Raw genomic sequence first — 20356 nt, forward strand, 5'->3', positions numbered from 1 at the left:
TCAATAAATGTTAGTTTCACTATTTTCATTTCCCTATACATTTATTAGAGTTTGTTTCCACGGCAATTTGTAAAGACCATGAACAATCACAATCTTTCCCATATTATTAAGAATGTTCTGTATGGTTTCAGTTTGCATTACCATACAAAGTGAGATCTGCCTGTATTTGTTCCAATTTCTCTACATCCTATTGCCAACATGTGCATCTTATTAATAACCATCATAGTGGGTGTAAAGGAGTTTCTTATTGTGGTTTTGAATTGCATTTCCCTAATGACTAATGACATAGAGCATCTTCACATGTACTTATTAGAAATTTGCATATCTTCTTTGGAGAAATATCCAAATATTTTGCCCCTTTAAAAATTACATTTTTCTCAACACAATCGACAGAATACACACACACACACACACACACACACACACGAGATTCATTTTTTTATCTTTTAAGATTTTTAATTTATTCATTTGAGGGAGAGAGAGAGAGCAAGGAAGTGAGAGCATGAGCAGGGGGGAGTGTTGGGGGGGGGGAGCAGACTCTCCACTGAGCAGGGAGCTCAATGTGGGGCTCCATCCCAGGACTCTAGGACCATGACTTGAGTCAAAAGGCAGATGCTTAACCAACTGAGCCACCCAGGCGCCCCACATGAGATTTATTATAGGAATTGCCTCATGTGGTTACGGTTGCTGAGAAGTCCCACTATCAGCAGTCTGCAAAAGAACCAGGAAAGTTGGTGGTATAATTCAGTCTTGAGTCCAAAGGTCTAAGATCCAGAAGCTCCAAAATCTGAGAGTAGGAGAAGATAGCCCCGCTCAGAGAGGGAGGGGAATAATCCTTCCTCTACATTTTGGTTCCATTTGGGTCCCCAGTGGATTGGATGAAGCCCACCCACAGATCTCTTTGTGGTGAGGACAGATCTCTCTGCTCAGTTACTGAATCAAATTCTCATCTTTCCAGAAACACCCTCACAGATACACCCAGAAATTATGTTGTACCAGCTAACCAGGCATCCCTTAGGCCAAATTAATATGTAAAATTAACCAGCACAGTAATGTTCTTTTTTAAATGAGATGGGGGAGGTGCTTGTCAAATGGACAGGGATGGGTCAAGAAAATGTTTTTAGCTTCATAGCTCAGACTTACTTCTTCTATTTTTAATGTCAAGTACTCAGTACTCTCATGTACTTACATCTTTAAATGCAGCATTTTGCTACTATTTTTTTCTCTAGATTTTTATTTACATTCTAGTTAACATATAGAGTAATATTGGTTTCAAGAGTAGAATTTAGTGATTTATCACTTACATAAAACACCCAGTGCTCAACATATCAAGTGCCCTCCTTAATACCCATCACCCATCACCCATCTACTTATCCCTCACCCACCTCCCTCCCACCAACTCTGTTTGTTCTCTACCATTGATGGATCATAGGGTAGTTCTATTTTTAACTTTTTGAGGAACCTTCATACTAATTTCCAGAGTGGCTGCCCCAGTTTGCATTCTCACCAACAGTGTAGGAGGGTTCCCCTTTCTCCACACCCTTGCCAGCATCTATTGCTTCCTGTGTTGTTGATTTTAGCCATTCTGACTGGTGTGAGGTGGTCTCTCATTGTGGTTTTGATTTCCATTTCCCTGATCAGTGAGGTTGAGCATCTTTTCATGTGTTGTTAGCCATCTGGATGTCTTCTTTGGAAAAGTGTCTTTTGGTCTTCTGCCCATTTCTTTACTGGATTATTTGGTTTGGGGTTTTGAATTTGAGTAGTTCTTTATAGATTTTGGATACTAGCCCTTCAACTGATATATCATTTGCAAATATCTTCTCCCATCCCAAAAGCTGCCTTTAGTTTTGTTGATTGTTTCCTTCACTGTGCAGTTTTCTATCTGCTATGTACTAGTCCTGGTACATTTTCTATCTTCTATGTACTAGTCCTGGTACATTTTTGCCTTTGTTTTCCTCACATCTGGTGAGGTGTCTAGTGAGAAGTCGCTACACCTGATGGCAAAGAGGCTGCTGTCTTGTTCTCCTCTAGGATTTTAATGGATTTCTGTCTCACATTTAGGTCTTTCAACCATTTTGAATTTAACAATAGGTTATATATCACTCATGCATACAACTTGAACTTTCTCTCTTACCCAGTAATGGTATTACTGCCATTCTCAATCTGATTTCTGTTTTTAGTAGTTTTCCATGGGATGGGTGAGGCTTTTTCTGTAATGAAGGCAGTATTTAATGGTTATTTATAAGAATGTAGAGGACTTAGACTGCCAGCACCTTGTTTCTCTTAAGACTGAGCAGTTTTTCACTCATGCTCACAGCATGTGAAGACCTTGATCAGCTGGTAATCCTCAGTCCTGAGTGTCCAGGTTTTCTATTGAGTTGGTTACTTCCCACTTGGGGGTGGTTGGCAGTTTCTCAGTTCTACAACTTTTTCTTTTTTAAACATTCTATTTGGGGTGCCTGGATGTCACTGGGTGTCTGCCTTCAGCTCAGGTCATGATCCGAGGGTCCTGGGATTGAGCTCTGCATCCGGCTCCCTGCTCAGCAGGAAGCCTGCTTCTCCCTCTCCCACTCCCCCTGCTTGTGTTCCCTCTCTCACTGCATCTCTGTCAAATAAATAAATAAAATCTTAAAAAAATGAATATATATATATATATATTTTTTTTAATTTGAGAGGGAATGATAGCAGGAACAGGGGTGAGAGGGAGAAGCAGGCTCCCCCACTGAACAAGGATCCTGACGTGGGGCTCAATCCCAGGACTCTGGGATCACTACCTGAGCCAAAGGCAGACCCTTCCTTAACCAACTGAGCCACCCAGGCACCCCCAGTTCTGCAACTCTTACTTGGTAGCCCCTTTCACTTTCCACCACTTCCATTGCACAACCCTGCTGCTGCTGGTGCTTTGAATATACCTGTCCATACTCGGGAGTTCATGGGAGATTTCCTGCTGCTTTGTTTTGTTAAACTTTGGGTTTTTTCTTTTGTTATTCTGGTTAGTACATACAGTTTTCTGGAAGTTTTGAGAAAATTCAGAAGCTGTAATTGTTGATATGATCATACCACCTAACTCTGGATATCTTTTTATTAATGAAGTTCTTTGTTGTACTGAAGTTTTAATTGTTTTTAAAGAGGGAGCGAGGGAGAAAGAGAGAGAGAGAGAGAGAGAGCACTCGCTCACGGGGGTGGGGAGGAGCAGAGGGTGAGGGGGAGAGAGAGTCTTAAGCAGGCTTCACCCCCAATGTGGAGTCCAATGTATGGCTTGATTTCACAACCCTGAGATCACACCTTGAGGTGAAATCAAGAGTCAAATGCTTATCACTGAGCCACCCAGGTGCTCCAGTTTTAAATTTTAATGCAAACTGTAAAAATTTGCCTGGTTGTATGATTTGTTTCTCCTAGTAGTGCCCAGCTACTCTAAGTACAGAGAAGACTTCATCAAAGTAACTTCTTCCTAATTCCAAATGCCTTGTATTTTCATAACCAAACACTTTCTTTACTGCCTTCAGAGCTACTACCCTCCTAGAATATTATAAAATCTTAAAACAAAATCAATGACTTTTTGTTTTAACTCTAGGTATCCTTTCCTTAAATGAAAGTTTACATAGAAAATCAAAATGAAATATCACAACTATCTAAGTTTGGCACTTTCCCCCTCTTTGATCTGCTTTTCTCTCTGAGGCTCTTTGGCACATAGACTAAATCACTGAGGTAAAAACAAAGAAAGCTCTAAATTTTAAGGGCAATGGTTTAGAAACAGAAGGAAATAATAATGGTTTTGTAAAGACTCAATCTCAGGAGATTCTGATTCAGGATCAAGGGTGAAATTTGGAAATTTATTTTGTTAATGCTCTTTAAGTGACTCTAACAGTCAAGTCTGAGAACCATTAGATTAGATTTATCCTGTCCAATACAGTAGCTACTAGTCACACACACCTAGTAATTAAAATTAGTATTAAACTACTAAAATTAAAATTAAGTAAAATAAAAAATTCAGGTCCTCAGTTGCACTAGCCACATTTCAAAACGTTCAACAGCTGCATGGGGACAGCAACTATCATACTGGAGTGCAAATCAAGAACATTCCTGTCATTGCAGAGTTCTCTAGACAGTGTTGCTTATGCAGTGGAGTCCACAATAGGGTGTACATACCCAAAGAGATGCATAGATTCACTTGGAAGATATTTAAATAGAAATATTCTACTTTTTAGCTGCTTTTTAAAAATCTCCATTTTGGGACAATCATTTATAATGTACTTAATACATTAGTACCATACTGAATATAAAAGATTCTCTCTGTATATATGTATAGTGCATGCTTAAAAATTATTTACTGATGGAATGTATGGTCAGAAAGTTTAGAGACCATTACACTGAATACCTGTGTCTTTTATTTGAAAAAATTTTTATTTATTTATTTATTTGTCAGAGAGAGAGAGAGCACAAACGGGGAGCAGCAGGCAGAGGGGGAGGGAGAAGCGACTCTCCGCTGAGCAAGGACCCCGACACAGGGCTCCATCCCAGGACCCTGGGATCATGACCTGAGCCAAAGTCAGATGCTTAACCGACTGAGCTACCCAGGCGTCCCAATACCTATGTGTTTTAAAGAATTTGTCTGGGCTGGCAGAGGTAACATTTAATTAGAGCTCTTTTCTAGGTATAGATTTTTATACTTCAAACCCAAATCCCCAGACATGAGAAGTCCCTTTTTTCTTTGTAAATATACACATATAAGATATTTTATTTCAAAAAGCACAAGAACATTATACAAGTTTTAAATTTACATTTTGCAATAAAAGATATCAATATATGCATTATTTGTATAACTTCATCATGGATGGCATTTGAATCAGTGGTATAAACATGTTGCAGTCACTAGATATAGATCATCATCACAGTGAACCAAATGCATAGTTGTTATGAAATGACAAATGACCACTAACGGGTGAACTCACAGCCCATACACCAGCAAAATAAATTAATTATACAGATATATGCTTTTCTTCACTCTATCATTAAAATTCCTGTCAGCCCCTCACCAAAAACATTAGAAAAAGACAGTTTTGGAGCCATCCTGTTGAACTGGTTCCTCCACATTCTACACTAATGAAAATAAAGTGACTTTTTGCTCATTTGCAAGTAAACTCTGTAAGCATAATTAAATTGTTTGCAATGATGAAGGCAAACCACTATGATATTTGAATATAATTAGAAATCCCTAGGGCTGGGGACAGCACTGAGACACATATTTATCTCTAGTGCAGGGGTCTGAATCAATCTCAAGAGTGGAACTCAATATGAAATGGGTTCTTTGGCAGTGAAGGTCTGACTGGCCAGGACAGGGTAGTCCCTCTGGCAGCTTAAGAGCTTAACCAAAGGGTTTATGAAGTGAATATAAAAAGACTAGAAATAAAAAGTCAGTTTATCTTTGCTAAATGGGGCCAATCAGTTAGGGCAGAAGTCAGCATCTTCTGTTGCCTATTCTGGCTCAGATTTTCCAGTCAGACCACCTACCACCCCCCCCCCCAAATTATATCAGAAATAAAGGGAGATGTTCTAATCATTTAATCATACTGACAAACTGGACAAGCAGAATACTGAATTTTCGGATCCTCACTCATCACTTGTTACAAATAGTTCAGTGGAATTGTATCTGTTTCCTGATACTTTCTGAATAATAATTATTCAAGTATAAAATCATGATTATGATTCTGATACCTGTTCATGCCAATACTTTACCGCAAAGCCCATCTTTACACAACAACACCAAGAAAATCTAACCCCAAATGTGCATCATCACTTTGCAAATGTATTTTTATTTGTTTGCCTTTGCTGAGCAAAAAGAAGATAGGAAAACATTTACACACATATATGATGGTAGTCACCAAAGGCAAAATCAGATGGCCTTTGAATGCATCTTTCAAATTCTTGACATTACTCCAGAGACAACAGAAGCTAAAGTGGAAGATTTCAATTTATCTTCTGTCTGCTGTTTAGATCACAAGTTCTTGATATAAAAACTTAAAGCCAAAAACCAGGAAGTCTACACACAGATTCGGGAGAGCTCTATTATCTATAAACACGATGGCTCAACCACAGCATATTATAACAGGACACATAACCACTGATCACATGGCTTTTTTGGTTGTCGGTACTAGTCATAAAACCAGAGTTTATGAAAAGGTTGCACACAGGTAACAACGGAAGGATATGTCTTTTACAAAGACACAGAAGATGACAGAGTTGGCTTCAATCTGATTGTTCTTATTGACAGCTGCCATGCTCCATTCACCGGGGGAATTTTCTTATCTTCGTTCTAGAGATAGTTTACATCAGAACTGCATCAGGTTCTTAAGAATCAAATAGGATGGTGCCACAAACATGAGATAAGGGAATTCATTTTAGAAATTTGCCTCTGGAAAATAGAAAGTATAATTTCAAAATTCAACAAAGCTATTTGTGGTAAGAGGTGAGAACTACAGTTTCTCTGGCCCATGAGGGATAGGATAATGTATACATTAAACTATCTTATCCTATTCTTGAGGTCTACAATGGGCAAAAAGCTTTTCCACATTAGCAGAAATTTGCCTTAAAAATGGCAACTCTGCCCACAGAAAGAGTTGTTTGATTTCTGGCTGAAACAGTAAGTGGCACATTAGGGGTATTTCCTTAAAAGAGAAGTAATTAAAAAAAATTTACTCTTTCGGAAACTTTCTCAGTTGAAGTATACTGCATGGTTTCTGCAATTCCTCTCTAGCTGCATGGAAGACTACCACAGATTAGAATCCCGTCAGTGCTTCAATGTCAGCTAAACTAAACCTGGTTATGTGCGGGAAATACCCAACACAAAACTGTAGAAGAGTTAGCCAACATAAAAAAATGTCCACAACTGCTTAATGTGACTTCACTTACCAGGTGAATGAAATGAAAAAAAGGGGGACAGATTATGAAGGGAAATGAGTTTTCTGGAAATAGCAGAATCAGACACTTGGAGTAAAGAAGCATTTTTTAGTGTTCTAGAACATAAAACAGATTAATCAATGTCTTTTTTCTCCTTTAAGCATATTTTCACTAATTGAAAGCAATACTCCGTTAGGGAATATTGTATTGATGTATGTGAATCTGGACATGGAGCAAAGACCCGCCAACCCTTCCCTAGCCCTCAGAAAGATCTCCGTAATTTTGAATCGGTCTTCATTACTGTTCTTCATTTGTGACTGTCCCAAGGCAAGGCTGAAGCTCACAATAATTGCCAGTTGAATCCAAATAACATCTGATTAGTTTCCTGGCTCCTAGCAATCTCTTCTATAATGCAGTGTTGTTGCCACACCAAATGGAGCTTCCGATATCGCTCACGAGATAAATGAAGGGGGTTGCCCCTCCTTCAGGGAAAAAACAAACAAACAAACAAACAAACAACAGGTAAGTTCAAATCAAATAACTGCCACATCTTTACTGCTTAAATTAGTTCACACTCTTGAGATGTTCTTAGAACTGGGAGGAATCACAAGGACAGAGTTTTAAAAGGGATATTCTCCCTTCACCCCTAATCACCACAAACTTAACAGATCACTTAGCTGATGAAGCAGAAATTTACTCCTTGATTATTCAGAAAAGAGGCAAAGTATATCACAGGCATTATGAGACCCCATTTAAATGTAAGGTTTATAACATGAAGCAGCTCTATTCCTTTTCTGGGTAGTCTGATGGGGCCTTAATGGCTTTTGGCCTCATACAGTTTACTTAGCTTTGATTTCTGGTCTTTGTATAGGAGAGATTAAGTTTGAAGTATAACACTAAGCCCTCAAATTACATTCTGCTCCTCAGAAATATTTCCTTATTGTTGTCTTTACGACATAACAAATTTGCTGGTAATTAACAAATATTTAAACAAAACTATTCCACATCAATTCTAAGGCAGTACAGTCCATAACACAGCTAATCTCAAATGACTGAAGTTTGGCTGTTGCAATTATGGAGAACTGTGAGATCCTCAGTCTGGAGGCATTTAAGTGCCTCAGTTGGTTGGGTATTTTCAACTTGCCTAATTAAGTAAAAAATTCTGTTACTTCTTACCTTTCTGGAACAACTCAGATCTTATCCTCAGTCAATAGCTACTTTCACGATTCAGCTATTTTCTCCCTTAATCCAAAGACTACCTCCATACTTAGACCTTCTAAGTAATTCTGAACAAAGGTTGATTAAAAACAACATAATATTCAAACATTAGGATGGCTACATCTTTAATTATAGAGGAGGATTACCCTCACATTCTGGAGAAGCACAAAGCTGTTCAAAATTATGTGCTACATTTAGGGTGGTATCATACTTAGCATTTTTAATTTATACTTATTTTTAAAATAACTCCCAATATTTAGCATTAGTTTCTGTGTTTAAAGAACGGTTACTGTCCATGTCCAATAATGGGACTAAAATGAAAAATAAATAAACCAATCTTACTTCAGGCCAGGGTCTGTTTCTCCATATTCATCCAAGTAAGGGGCTGGATAGGCACAGCCTCTGGCTTTACCTTCAACCAGGACTACTCTGCATTCTCGGATTCTGAAGGAAAAAACAACCAATTGAAATATTATTAACTGCACGTATGCAAATGATAGGCACTAAATCAAAGTTAATCTAAAGAAAAGGCACGGCCAATATCTGTTAGGAATTCAGTATAAAGACAGTAAACATAGACCAACAGACTAAACTATGTTTTGTTTAAATAAAAGAGAGTGAACACTGCAATTTTTACTTAAGTATGGGAAAGGATCAGTGGATTTAGGGAATTGGGACCATTAATACTGACTGAATATATTGAAGAGAGGAAGGAACCTGTCCCACTTGAGCCACAGATACCCTGGAAAATGATGTCCAGGGTTGTTTCTGTTGTTTCTGGACCTACAACCTAGAATGGGGAACTTAACAGAAGGACAGAACATCTCTTGTTCTGATAACTTTGGGCCAGAAAGGTCAGCTAGGGAAATGTCAAGCCATTTCCAGTTAGAGCCAGCCTCCAACAGTGAAAATTATAAAGAACTATTGCCACTGTGAAGTTACTTGTGCCTGTTACAGCCTAGCAGGAAGATATAAAAAGAATGTCTGTATGCACGTGTACAGAAGGGATAAGTACCTGAGAGTGACACAAAATAAACAGATGGAATAGGTAGTGGGTTTACATGCTGTAAGTTTCCTAAAAGCAGAAAATAGGTGTTTGGGTGTGGCTTCTAAGAATTTATTCCCACTGTTCCAACAGATGCCTACACGCAGTAAATACATATCCCATAGTTAGATATTTGGGCTTACATAAATGGAAAGAAAAAGCACCCATCTCCACTTTGAATTTTATTTCTCTCAGGAAACCTGTACTGTTCTTTCATAAACATTAAGTTAACTATTGTTTCACTCTCAGCCTTTTGGTGAGACCAGGGAAAACAATGGTTGCCTGATAGCGGAAATGAAGAAAATGAATGTATTCAAAGGACAACCTTGCATAGGTACTTTTTAAATGTAAGTGTGAGGACTCCAAGTCCTTTCACCACACCTGAGTGTTATACAACACCAGAGTAATCAATGCAAACTCTATTATGCTTAAAATATACCACAAATAATTGAATGTGAACAGAATCTTTTTTTCAAACTTATTTTGTAATATTCTATAATATCGTCTCAAGTGCAATTTCATGTGAATAACAGGTCTATTAACTTCTGATAGACCATTTCCTACCAACACACTATCCTACCATAATAGCCTCCAGATTCCGTAAGTTCATTATGAAGCATCCAGAACACTCCCTACTCACTTTAGGAAAATGCAGACTCCAGCTCCACAGTGAAGTGCATGAAAAATGCAAGCTCCAACTTCTTCCCCATTCACAATTTCTTGGCAGCAAATGTTCTGAGAACACAGTATGGCTCCACAGAAAAGACAAAGGACAGGGTGCTTTCGCTCATCATCTGCAGACCGTGGGCACCTCAAAGGGGAAGAAAACATTCAGTATGGGGAGAAACAATAAAAGCATGATATATTCAGTTAGCAATGAATTGCGTTCATTATGGGCTGCTTTGCAGAAAAGAAAGCTCTTAAAAACACAAGAAAATGTTCATTCACTCATTCATTTAGAGAGGGAGAGAGAAAGAGAAAATCCCACACAGGCTCTATGCCCAGGGTGAAGAGCAGGTTCCATGTTTAGCGCAGAGCCCAATGTAGGGACCCGTCTCACAACCCTGAGATCATGACCTGAGCTGAAATCAAGAGCTGGATGCCTAGCGGACTGAGCCACCCAGTTGCCCCAAAACACTTAATTAATTTAATTATATGATTCCTCTTTAATAAAGACAATAAAAAAATCTCCTGATTAATCCATAGTAAGAAAACTTTTTATTAAACATACAGTGTCCTGATAATTCCCATAGTTTGGCAATTAAATATGTCTTGAGACTGAGATACTTTTACAGAATCTAGTATTCATCTGACACGACCAATTATAGTCAACTCCCTCCTCTGGATTGGTTTCGTCAAGCTTACGTCCTCAGTATTAGAGGAATATGAACTGGTTAGGTGTAAAATAAAATTTTTTTTTTTAAATCACAAATGTGCAGTAAGGGTTCAGATACATTTTCCTGTCTATTTTGTTTAAGTATTGAGTTGTTTAGGGTTAAAATAAGACTGTAGTATTAGAGTTCACACACTATCTGGGAAACAAAGCAAGTCCTTAGGAAGGAAAAAGTGACAGAGTTGACTTGCTTGAACCAAGCAGTACGCTGAGATTTACCATTTTACACAGAAGCATGCTAGAGCCTTGCTGTAATGCCCCTCAAAGAGAGGTATCACTCTCCGAATTAAAGTGATAATGCTATCTTTAAAAAAAAAAAGAAGCTTTCTACACTCCTATCTCTGCCTTCTAATGGACATATTAGAAACATTAAGAATTCCTTTATTTGGGGAGCGATAAATAAATGCAACCAGTAAGCTGAGATCCATTGAGGCCTAAAATGGGGTCAGAATAAAGAACATCAAAAGAACCTCCATCTCCAATAAGGCATTAACAGTTTATTCTCTGATCCCTCATTTCTCAGGTAAGATATAAAACGACTACTGTCTACATAGGAGCAGAAGGACTCTGTGCACAGGTATTCCACTCCTTTCTCTGGGAGGTGAGGAGACTATTTTCACTTCCAGAGGGAAGAACACAATTTTAGCTCTTTTTGGATAAAGCCAAAATCTTTCACTTAGTGCAGGATGGCTGAGTCCTATCACTAATACCCTACAGAAGAAAAAAGGGGTGATACCTAAAGTATAGTAACTGGGGCAGCTGACCCTCCTACAGTAGAAATGGCTCAGTCTTAATGGAAACTGGTGGTGACAAAGAACTGGAAGAGATCATAAGATTTATTTTCACTTTACTTAAAACCAGTATGTAGTATCATCCAGAGGGATTTTCACTGTGATTAGTGACTAACACTCTCCTCAGATCCTTCTAGGAGCCAACAGTGATACTCCTTAACACTGGGATTTACCTATTCACTGGGATTCTGTGATAGCAATACAGCCCTAAGATTAGGAGAATCACTGCATTTGGAGCTGCATTTTGAATCACTGCATTTTGGATGCAATTTCTGAAACCATCTAGCTCATGTTTTAAGGGCTGAGAGGTGAATGGCTCAGCCATTTCTTTAGGTGGTTGAACCTAATCTGCATGGGACAAACAACATGGAACTAAAACCAAGATCAATTGTATCTAGTACAAGAGAGAGAGTATGGGCTGCCCAAGCCCCTGCTGGACCCATTAAAGTCCCTGGCTCAGGGCTCAAAGAAAGGGTTGTAACAGAATGAGACAATTTCCCTAATCATTTTAGAGATCAGTGATTCTCAGAGGCCACATAAGGGCTCTTCAAACCCTCAAAATTATAATCAACTGCAATCCCTTTCTTTGCTCCTTCAAATGACAGCAAGTTATTTAACATATGACTAAGGACTACAATAGTCACTTTGTCCGCCAAGGCAGTTCATTAGAATTATTAACTGATATCCTTGAAACAAAATTTAAGAGTTCTTTGTGTTTTCTGAGAGCTCTAATTAAATTTATTAAGAAGTCTGGCTGCTGTACAATGCTTAATATTACAGAACTCCTAACTGAGCTTTGGAATTCCTGCCATTTGCAAAGCAAGATGCTCTATTACCATACATCATCAATAAAGTCTTGACTAGGCTTTGATTTTCAGACTGAGATTCTTGCCTTTTAATTACAAATTACTGCTAATTTCATGTCATCACTATTAATCTGGTTTGCTATGGGTGGTGGTGTGATGCCACCTGAATGTCAAGGATACATAACTGCATCAATTACTATTGTGATTCAAATATGAAATATTCACACACCAATGGCTAAGGCAGACATGAATATAACTTCTCCATCCAGGGGCATTACATTGGTGGCGTGCAGCTCATGAATTTATGTTATTTGAATAACTTACATCATATTATAGCAAGGTAAGTGTGAACTGTTAATGTTATATTGTAAGGGCCTATTTAGCCAGAGCAGCACCACCTCGGTTGAACAGCCATTTTGTTGTTTATGCAGTAAAATTTAAACTGACACCCCCCCGCAACTTACTTAAAAGCAAGTCTGGGAAACCAGTCCTAGGTAATAAAGCCCAAAGACAAGGGTGGGTCAGTTCAGGTGGAGATAATAGCCTAAATGCAGGGATGAGGTGAGTCATGGGGAGACATCCAATCAGTAGAGCCTGCATACTGTCTCCCTAGCTACCAAGGAGTGCGGGCCCCGCCTTTTGGGCGCCAATTCTGACCAAGGTGATAGGCTAGTTCAAATGTCTACTACAGGGTAAATTGTAGTTCAGTTGGCCACCCGTGTGTGACCTAGCATGACTGTGCAGCTTTCTGTGTTACAATCTCATTCGCCACCTGTGTGTGGCCAGGGTCAACCACATGGTCTTTGTTCTATAAAAGTTAGTCTATGAGGCAGGGAGGGGTTGCCCTCTATTTAAGGGGCGGCCCTGACCGGTTTGTTTGACGGTCTGTTTGATTCTTGATGCTTGGTGCGAAATAAAGCTTTGCTTGACCTTCGCTTTGTATCAGTCTCCCTCCTTTGACCATGGGCCCATTATTGGGGGACCCAACAATATGACATTACTTTATCATATAGAATCATGTGTTTAAGCTCATGCTGTTTTCTTATAAAAGTAACTAACAGGTAATTCATATATGATATTCATAACGAGTACAATGTAACTTGTTTATTGTACTTCTTACCAGTCTTTATCATCCAGATTTTTTTTTAAAGCAATCAGTGAAAGGGAAGAGGAAGATAAAATAAAGTCTGAGAAACACTGCGTTAGTGTGGCATTTATTTTGACTGAGGTAGAGGGGAACAAGTATCAAAAAAGGCTAAGGTGGTGTACTTGTCTCTCTAGTACCCAGGCTTAAACCTGAGCCACAATGCTATTACTTGTTTTGCTGTCTAATAAGATTTCATATAAGATTTGGCTTGCACAAACAAGGGTTCTTCAGTGTTATTTCAGTGAGGATGTGGTCACCTCACTCTAATGCACATATAACAGTGCTTAACGACACATGTATAAAAGATATTTCTAAGAGAATTATTTGTTTATGAAGTTGAAAACAGTTTATTTCAGCTGACAGATGTGCTGACCACAATTCTACAGTAGCACACTGTTAAAAGATACAGGAATAAATGATGATTCTTAGAGTGCTTAAAAAAAAAAAAAAGGCTCCTATAGCTTTAAAAAAAAGTTGTGGGGAGATATTCTAGAACATGGTAGAGTATCAAGCTCCAAGCTCTGGGAATTGTTTCTTCTATAATACAACTATTGATCTGGCAAGAACTGCCTGAAGCAACTATTTTGGAACTTGGAATCTAGGTGAACACTTGCAGCATCCACAGGAGGGCTTAACAAAGAAAGAGGCTGGTTAAGTTTCAATGAATTTTGGCTTTTTGTGTTATATGACTACCACCTCCTAACTCCCAGCCCTATAGCAGGTAGCTATGGGGGTGGCTGCCCATAATTCCGGTGTGGCTTGCTGGTGCCATGATGGGTAATAGAGATGATGTCCTCAAAAATCATGCTTGTGGGTTTAGTTCTACCTGGCAGTTTACTGGAAGGCTGACAGAGATACTGGCCATTGTTTCAACCCCTGGACTAAAGTGACTTTCTCTGCAGTGATGGTAGAGGGAATTTAAAGAGACAGGATATTCTTTATATTTTTTTCTTCTCTTCACTTTTCTTGTTGGATACAGAAATTTAAGGAAATCTTGTCAGTTCCTGGCTGACTGCAGAGATAATGGAACAGAGACTTTAGTGGATACACAAAAAGGAACACAGTCTTTGCAAAAAACAAAAACAGTTTGGAAAAGTCACTAAAGAGACACCTGAAGCCTTTATCAAGCAACAGTGACAATTCTTGGGAATGAGGTAGATTTTGATTTACAGAGCCACTACAATAATAAAAATGTCCCATTCTCAACAAAACTAACAGCTTACAAAGAAGCAGAAAAGTATGACCTATTCTCAGTCAAAGCAACACTGAAAAAGAAAAAGTTGGAAAGGCGGCATGTTATAATTTCAAAACTTACTATATAGCCATGGTAATTAAAAGTGTGGTATTAGCACCAGTACAGACAAATAGACCAAATAGACCTTAGAATTTAGAAAGGAACCCAAACATCCATGACCAATTGATTTTCAACATGGGTACCAAGATTATCCAAACTCTTAAAAAATGGTGCTGGGATAATTGGAAACCATATGAAAGAAAGAATGAAGTTGGACCTCCTGTCTTATTCCAGAAATTAACTCAAAACAAATCCACAGTCTAGGAGTACCTGGGTGGCTCAGTCAGTTAAACCTCTGCCTTCACCTCAGGTCACGAGCCCAGGGTCCTGGGATCAAGTTCCATATCAGGCTCTCTGCTCAGCGGGAAGCCTGCTTCTCCCTCTCCCACTCCTGCTTGTTTTCTCTCTCTAATAAATAAAATCTTAAAAAAAAAACCAAACCCCCAAAACAAACCCACAGTCTAAACATAAAGCTAAAACTACAAAACTATTCAAAGAAAACAAAGGGGTAAACCTTCATGACCTCAGATCTGGCAATGGATTTTTAGTTTTGACACCAAAAACACAAGAAACAAACAAAAGAATAGGTAAAATGAACTTAAAAAAAATTTTATTTATTTATTTGACCGAGACACAGCAAGAGAGGGAACACAAGGGGGGAGTGAGAGGGAGAAGCAGGCTTCCGTTGAGCAGGGAGCCCAAAGCGGGGCTCCATCCCAGGACACTGGGATCATGACTTGAGCTGAAGGGAGACGCTTAAGGAATGAGCCACCCAGGTACCCCTAAAATTAACATTTACATATTGAAAACATTATGAAGAATGTGAAAACACAACCTATAGAATGGAAGAAAATATTTGCGAAATAAAAATCTGATAAGTGCTGAATATCCAGATTATACTGAAAGAGAACAGAAGAGGCCATCCCAAAACATGCCACTTTGGCATATTGATTATTTTGAATTAAAGTTACTTAAGAAACAGCAGGTGCAAAAAGGACACTCTGACCATATAAGTCTCCCGTGTGAAGGTATCCTCCCTATACCAGAAGCATAGAAAGTACCCTTACCACCAGAGATAGGGAATTCAAGTTCAAGAAGGCTATATAGGGGCTCCTGGGTGGTTCAGTGGGTTAAAACCTCTGCCTTTGGCTCAGGTCATGATCCCGGGGTTGTGGGATCGAGCCCCGCATTGGGCACTCTGCTGAGTGGGGAGCCTGAGTGGGGAGCGGGGAGCCTGCTTCCCTCTCTCTCTCTCTCTCTGCCTACTTGTGAACCGCCCCCTCTCTGTCAAACAAATAAAAAATATCTTTAAAAAATTAAAAAGAAAGAAGGCTGTATAAACAAACTCTCTTACTTCTTCATTAATTTGTTACTCCATGCCTAAACCCCTTTGTTTTGTCAAATCTTCACAAAAAACTGTTTCTTTGACTAAAAGATATAAACCCAGTCATTTCTTTGAGTCTTGTATTTCTATGAGCTCCCACATATGCAAAATTAAACTTTTCTCCTCTTAATCTGTCTTATGTCAATTTAATTATTTGGCTAAAGAACCCAGAGGAAAGAAAGGAAGAGTTTTCCTCCCCTTCAATATAGTCTTACAACTCAACAACAAAACAGTCCAATGCAAGAAGGGTAAAGGACTTAAACAGACATTTCTCCAAAGAACTACACAAATGTCCAACAAGGACATGAAAAGATGTTTAACATAAGTGGTCATTAAGAAAATGTGTATCAAACCTCAATGAGCTACCATTTTATACTCACTAGGATAGTTTTCATTTAAAAAATAGAAAACAACAAGTGTTGACAAGGATATGAAAAACAGGAGTCCACTTATATTGTTGATGGGAATATAAACTGGTTTAATTATGGAAAACAGTTTAGTGGCTACTCAAAGATTTATTTATTTATTTATTTTTTAAAAAGATTTATTTATTTATTTGACAGAGAGAGATTACAAGTAGGCAGAGAGGCAGGCAGAGAGAGAGAGGAGGAAGCAGGCTCCCTGCTGAGCAGAGAGCCCGATGCGGGACTCGATCCCAGGACCCTGAGATCATGACCTGAGCCGAAGGCAGAGGTTTAACCCACTGAGCCACCCAGGCGCCCCTACTCAAAGATTTAAACACAGAATTATCATAATGACCCAGTAATTCTACTTCTAGGAATATATACCCAAGAGAAATGAAAACATATGTCCACATAGAAACTTGTACATGAATGTTAATGGTAGCATTCTTTTTTTTTTTAATTTTTAATTTTTTGTTAACGTATAATATATTATTAGCCCCACGGGTACAGGTCTGTGAATCGCCAGGTTTACACACTTCATAGCACTCACCATAGCACATACCCTTCCCAATGTCCACAACCCAACCACCTCTCCCCTACCCCTTTTCCCCTGGCAACCCTCAGTTTGTTTTGTGAGATTAAGAGTCTCTTATGGTTTGTCTCTCTCCCAATCCCATCTTGTTTCATTTTTTCCATCCCTACCCCCTAGCCTTCCACACTGCCTCTCAAATTCTTCATATCAGGGAGATCATATTTTGCTCAGCAAAATACCCTCTAATTCCATCCACATCGTTGCAAAAAGCAACATTTCATTTCTTTTGATGGCTGCATAGTATTCCATTGTATATATAACCACATCTTCTTTATCCATTCATCTGTTGATGGACATCTAGGTTCTTTCCATAGTTGGGCTATTGTGGACATTGGGTAGCATTATTCTTAATAGTCAAAAGGAGGAAACAACCTAAAAGCTCATCAATGGATAAACAGATAAACTCTGGTTTATACATACAATGGAATATTGTTATTATTATTTTTAAGGCTTTATTTTTTTTTTTGATTTTATTTATTTATTTGACAGACAGAGATCACAAGTAGGCAGAGAGGCAGGCAGAGAGAAAGGGGGAAGCAGGCTCCCGCTGAGCAGAGAGCCCGATGTGGGGCTTGATCCCAGGACCCTGGGATCATGACCTGAGCTGAAGGCAGAGGCTTTACCCACTGAGCCACCCAGGCGCCCCAAGGCTTTATTTTTAAATAATCTCTACACCTAACATGGGGCTCAAACTCACAACCCCAAGATCAAGAGCTGCATGATCCACTGACTAAGTCAACCAGGTACCCCTATGGTGGAATATTAATTTAGCCAAGAAAGGACTGAATACATACTACAACATAAATGACCTCAAAAACTATACCAAGTGAAAGAAGCCAGACACAAAAGGTCACATATTATGTGACTCCTTTTATCTGACTCCTTTTCTCAGACTCCAGAATAGGCAGATCCATAGAGACAGGAAGCAGATTACTGGTTACCAGGGGATTGGGAAAGAGGGAAAAGGGGAGTGATTACTTAGTGGATACAAGGATTTCTCTGGCGTGATGAAAAAGTTTTGAAACTAGAGAGAGGTGGTGGTTGCACAACACTGTGAATACACTAAACAGCACTGAATTGTACTCATCACTAATTTATCATCATTAATTGTTTGTTTTATGGTTCTCACCTCAATAATAAGAAAGAAACTGACAACCACTGTTATAGAGGATGCTCAGTGGTCACTTTAAAAAAAGTTTGCTAGTGGTGATACATATCAATTGCAAGCTTAAAAATTTTTTAGAAATATATTTCTTCTTACCTGAAATGAGAAGCTTGATTTAGGAGGCAGCTATAGTCATCAGGAAGCTCTATCAAACTATTTCTTTTTCTAGGGTATCTAGAAACATAATTTGAAAGACAATTTTACTTCTGAGTAAATAAGCCCATGTTAAAAAAAAATTGACCAAGTAATAGAAGGCCAAGTATTTTAAAAATAACAAAAGGATCCATACTTGAAACCCACAGTAATTCCTCCTGTTGACTACATTAAATCCAAGTTTTTTGGCCTAGAATTTCAAATTTTTCATCATCTGGTTTCCTTTCCAAACTCAAATCCCACTATTTCCTAAGACTAAATGTTCTAGCCAAATTTCCATGATAGCTAGGAAGGTAACATAAAGATGTTGTTAAGAACACAGACTTCATGACTAATACATAGGCACTCCTCATTAAATGTAGGAGGCAGAGAGAGAGATAGAAAGATGGAGGAACACAGAAAAAAGGACTATAAAGTGAAAAAAAAAAACCCCACAAAAAAACTCACAGATTTCATCTGAAATCAGATAAACCTCGCTACAAATCCTAAATTCTTATACCTGACAAGTCACTGAACTTTAGCCTATATTTCCTGGTCTGTAAATAGAGGATGGATATATTATCCTTTCTCAGTCATAAGATATATCATCAATTTAATAACACATTTCTGAGGTGATGGGGGGAGAAAAATATAAAGACTCATGCTGATTTAAGAAATGTTAAATATAAATAATAGTATGGAAGAAGCTCACAGCTATTGAGGACTTAATAAGATCTTGAAGTGGAATATAAAATACTTAGTACTTGATAACATGTTTGCAAATATTATTATTCATTCTTACCATACAATACAGATACGATAAAAGCCTTACACATATGCCCTGGAAACGTCATGTGAATCATGTGGAAATTCTATCCTCAAATCCCAATCACCTTAAATTCTTTATTATTATTATTATTATTATTGTTATTATTAGAGAGAAAGGGAAAGTGGGAGAGATCACAGAGGTAGCAGACTCACTGCTGAGGGTGGACCCTGATGTGGGGCTTGATTCTAGGACCCCGAGATCATGATCCAAGCTGAAGGCAGACACTGAACAGCGGAGCCACCCAGGTGACCCCCAATTAACTTAAATTCTCTAATTCCTTCTATGTTTAGCTAAAAATTATCTCCTCTAAGACTAACTGTGTATCATTAAGAATATTTTACTCTTTAAATTTCTATAGCATTAACAGTATATTCATACATATACTATTTAATTTTATGTCTTTAGTTTATGTACATAATTAGATTATAAATTACCCACGACCAAAAAGCTGTATGTGTTAGGTCTTTTAACTCTCCCAAAGTATTTTAGCACCATGCTGAGGAAATAGTAGGTGTCTAAAAGGCACACAATGAACTGAAATAAAGGAAAAACTGTGTGAGATTAACAGTTTTAAAACATGTACTCATCTTTTAAACTTTTCTCTCTATTCTCTTTTCTTGGTGATGTGAATACTACTGTATACTGTATACTACTGTATACTACTGTATCGAACTTATAAAAGCTGGATCTGTAATCTCTAAATCACTAAAGTTGGGTTAAGGAGCAGGTAGAATATGGGGAAGGAAGTTTGAGGGGTAAGAAAGATGAGAAAAGAAGGTGGCAAATACTCATTGTGTCACAATGTTTGGTTTAGCCATGAGAAAACAGTTACTGATGTCAGCATGTAAGGTTGGGGGTCAATTCCTCTGCTTGTTTACTGATGCAATTCAACTGGAATAAAAATTAGACACATATATAACATAAAAAGGCCTTGGAGAGGATACAAAGAAAATAAGCATGCAGTCTGGGCCCTGAGTTTACTGTTGAGTGCTTTGTAGTGCTGGCAGGCACACATGCACACACATCTGAGAGCATATTACTAGAGCAGACTTGCAGGAGGAGGTCACATTTGAATTAGTCTTTGAGGAAGAGGTGGATTCTGATTAAGCTGTAACAGTTGGGGGCTGAGGAACAGTTTTGTTGGGTAGTCTTTAAGTATATAGATCAGAAGGGAAGGGGAAGAGGGAACAGTTCTATTTATATCTTACTCTATTCTCAAAAGGAAAAAAGTGGAGTGTTGTAATACTGTTACTATTTTT

General features: G+C 38.4%; 1 protein-coding gene across 3 annotated transcripts in view; it reads right to left on the bottom strand.

The window, feature by feature from the left end:
• Positions 1–5793: 5793 nt before the first annotated feature.
• UBR1 (ubiquitin protein ligase E3 component n-recognin 1) overlaps positions 5794–20356 on the bottom strand; it is a 143621-nt gene continuing 129058 nt past the window's right edge. For 2 of the 3 annotated variants that reach the window (XM_013055459.2, XM_004751218.3), the window contains exons 44-47: positions 18233–18310; positions 9801–9971; positions 8458–8559; positions 5794–7379 (exon numbers count right to left, since the gene is read on the bottom strand). In XM_013055459.2, the coding sequence (XP_012910913.1) occupies positions 7238–7379; positions 8458–8559; positions 9801–9971; positions 18233–18310 (493 nt within the window). In that variant the 3' untranslated portion in view covers positions 5794–7237. Of the gene's footprint in view, positions 7380–8457; positions 8560–9800; positions 9972–18232; positions 18311–19307; positions 19989–20356 lie in introns of those variants that run through there. The other variant, XM_045067680.1, reaches the window with a different exon arrangement.

The sequence above is a fragment of the Mustela putorius genome, unplaced genomic scaffold, assembly GCF_011764305.1.
Source record: "Mustela putorius furo isolate JIRA1106 unplaced genomic scaffold, ASM1176430v1.1 tig00003898_pilon_pilon_pilon, whole genome shotgun sequence".
NCBI classification, from domain to species: domain Eukaryota; kingdom Metazoa; phylum Chordata; class Mammalia; order Carnivora; family Mustelidae; genus Mustela; species Mustela putorius.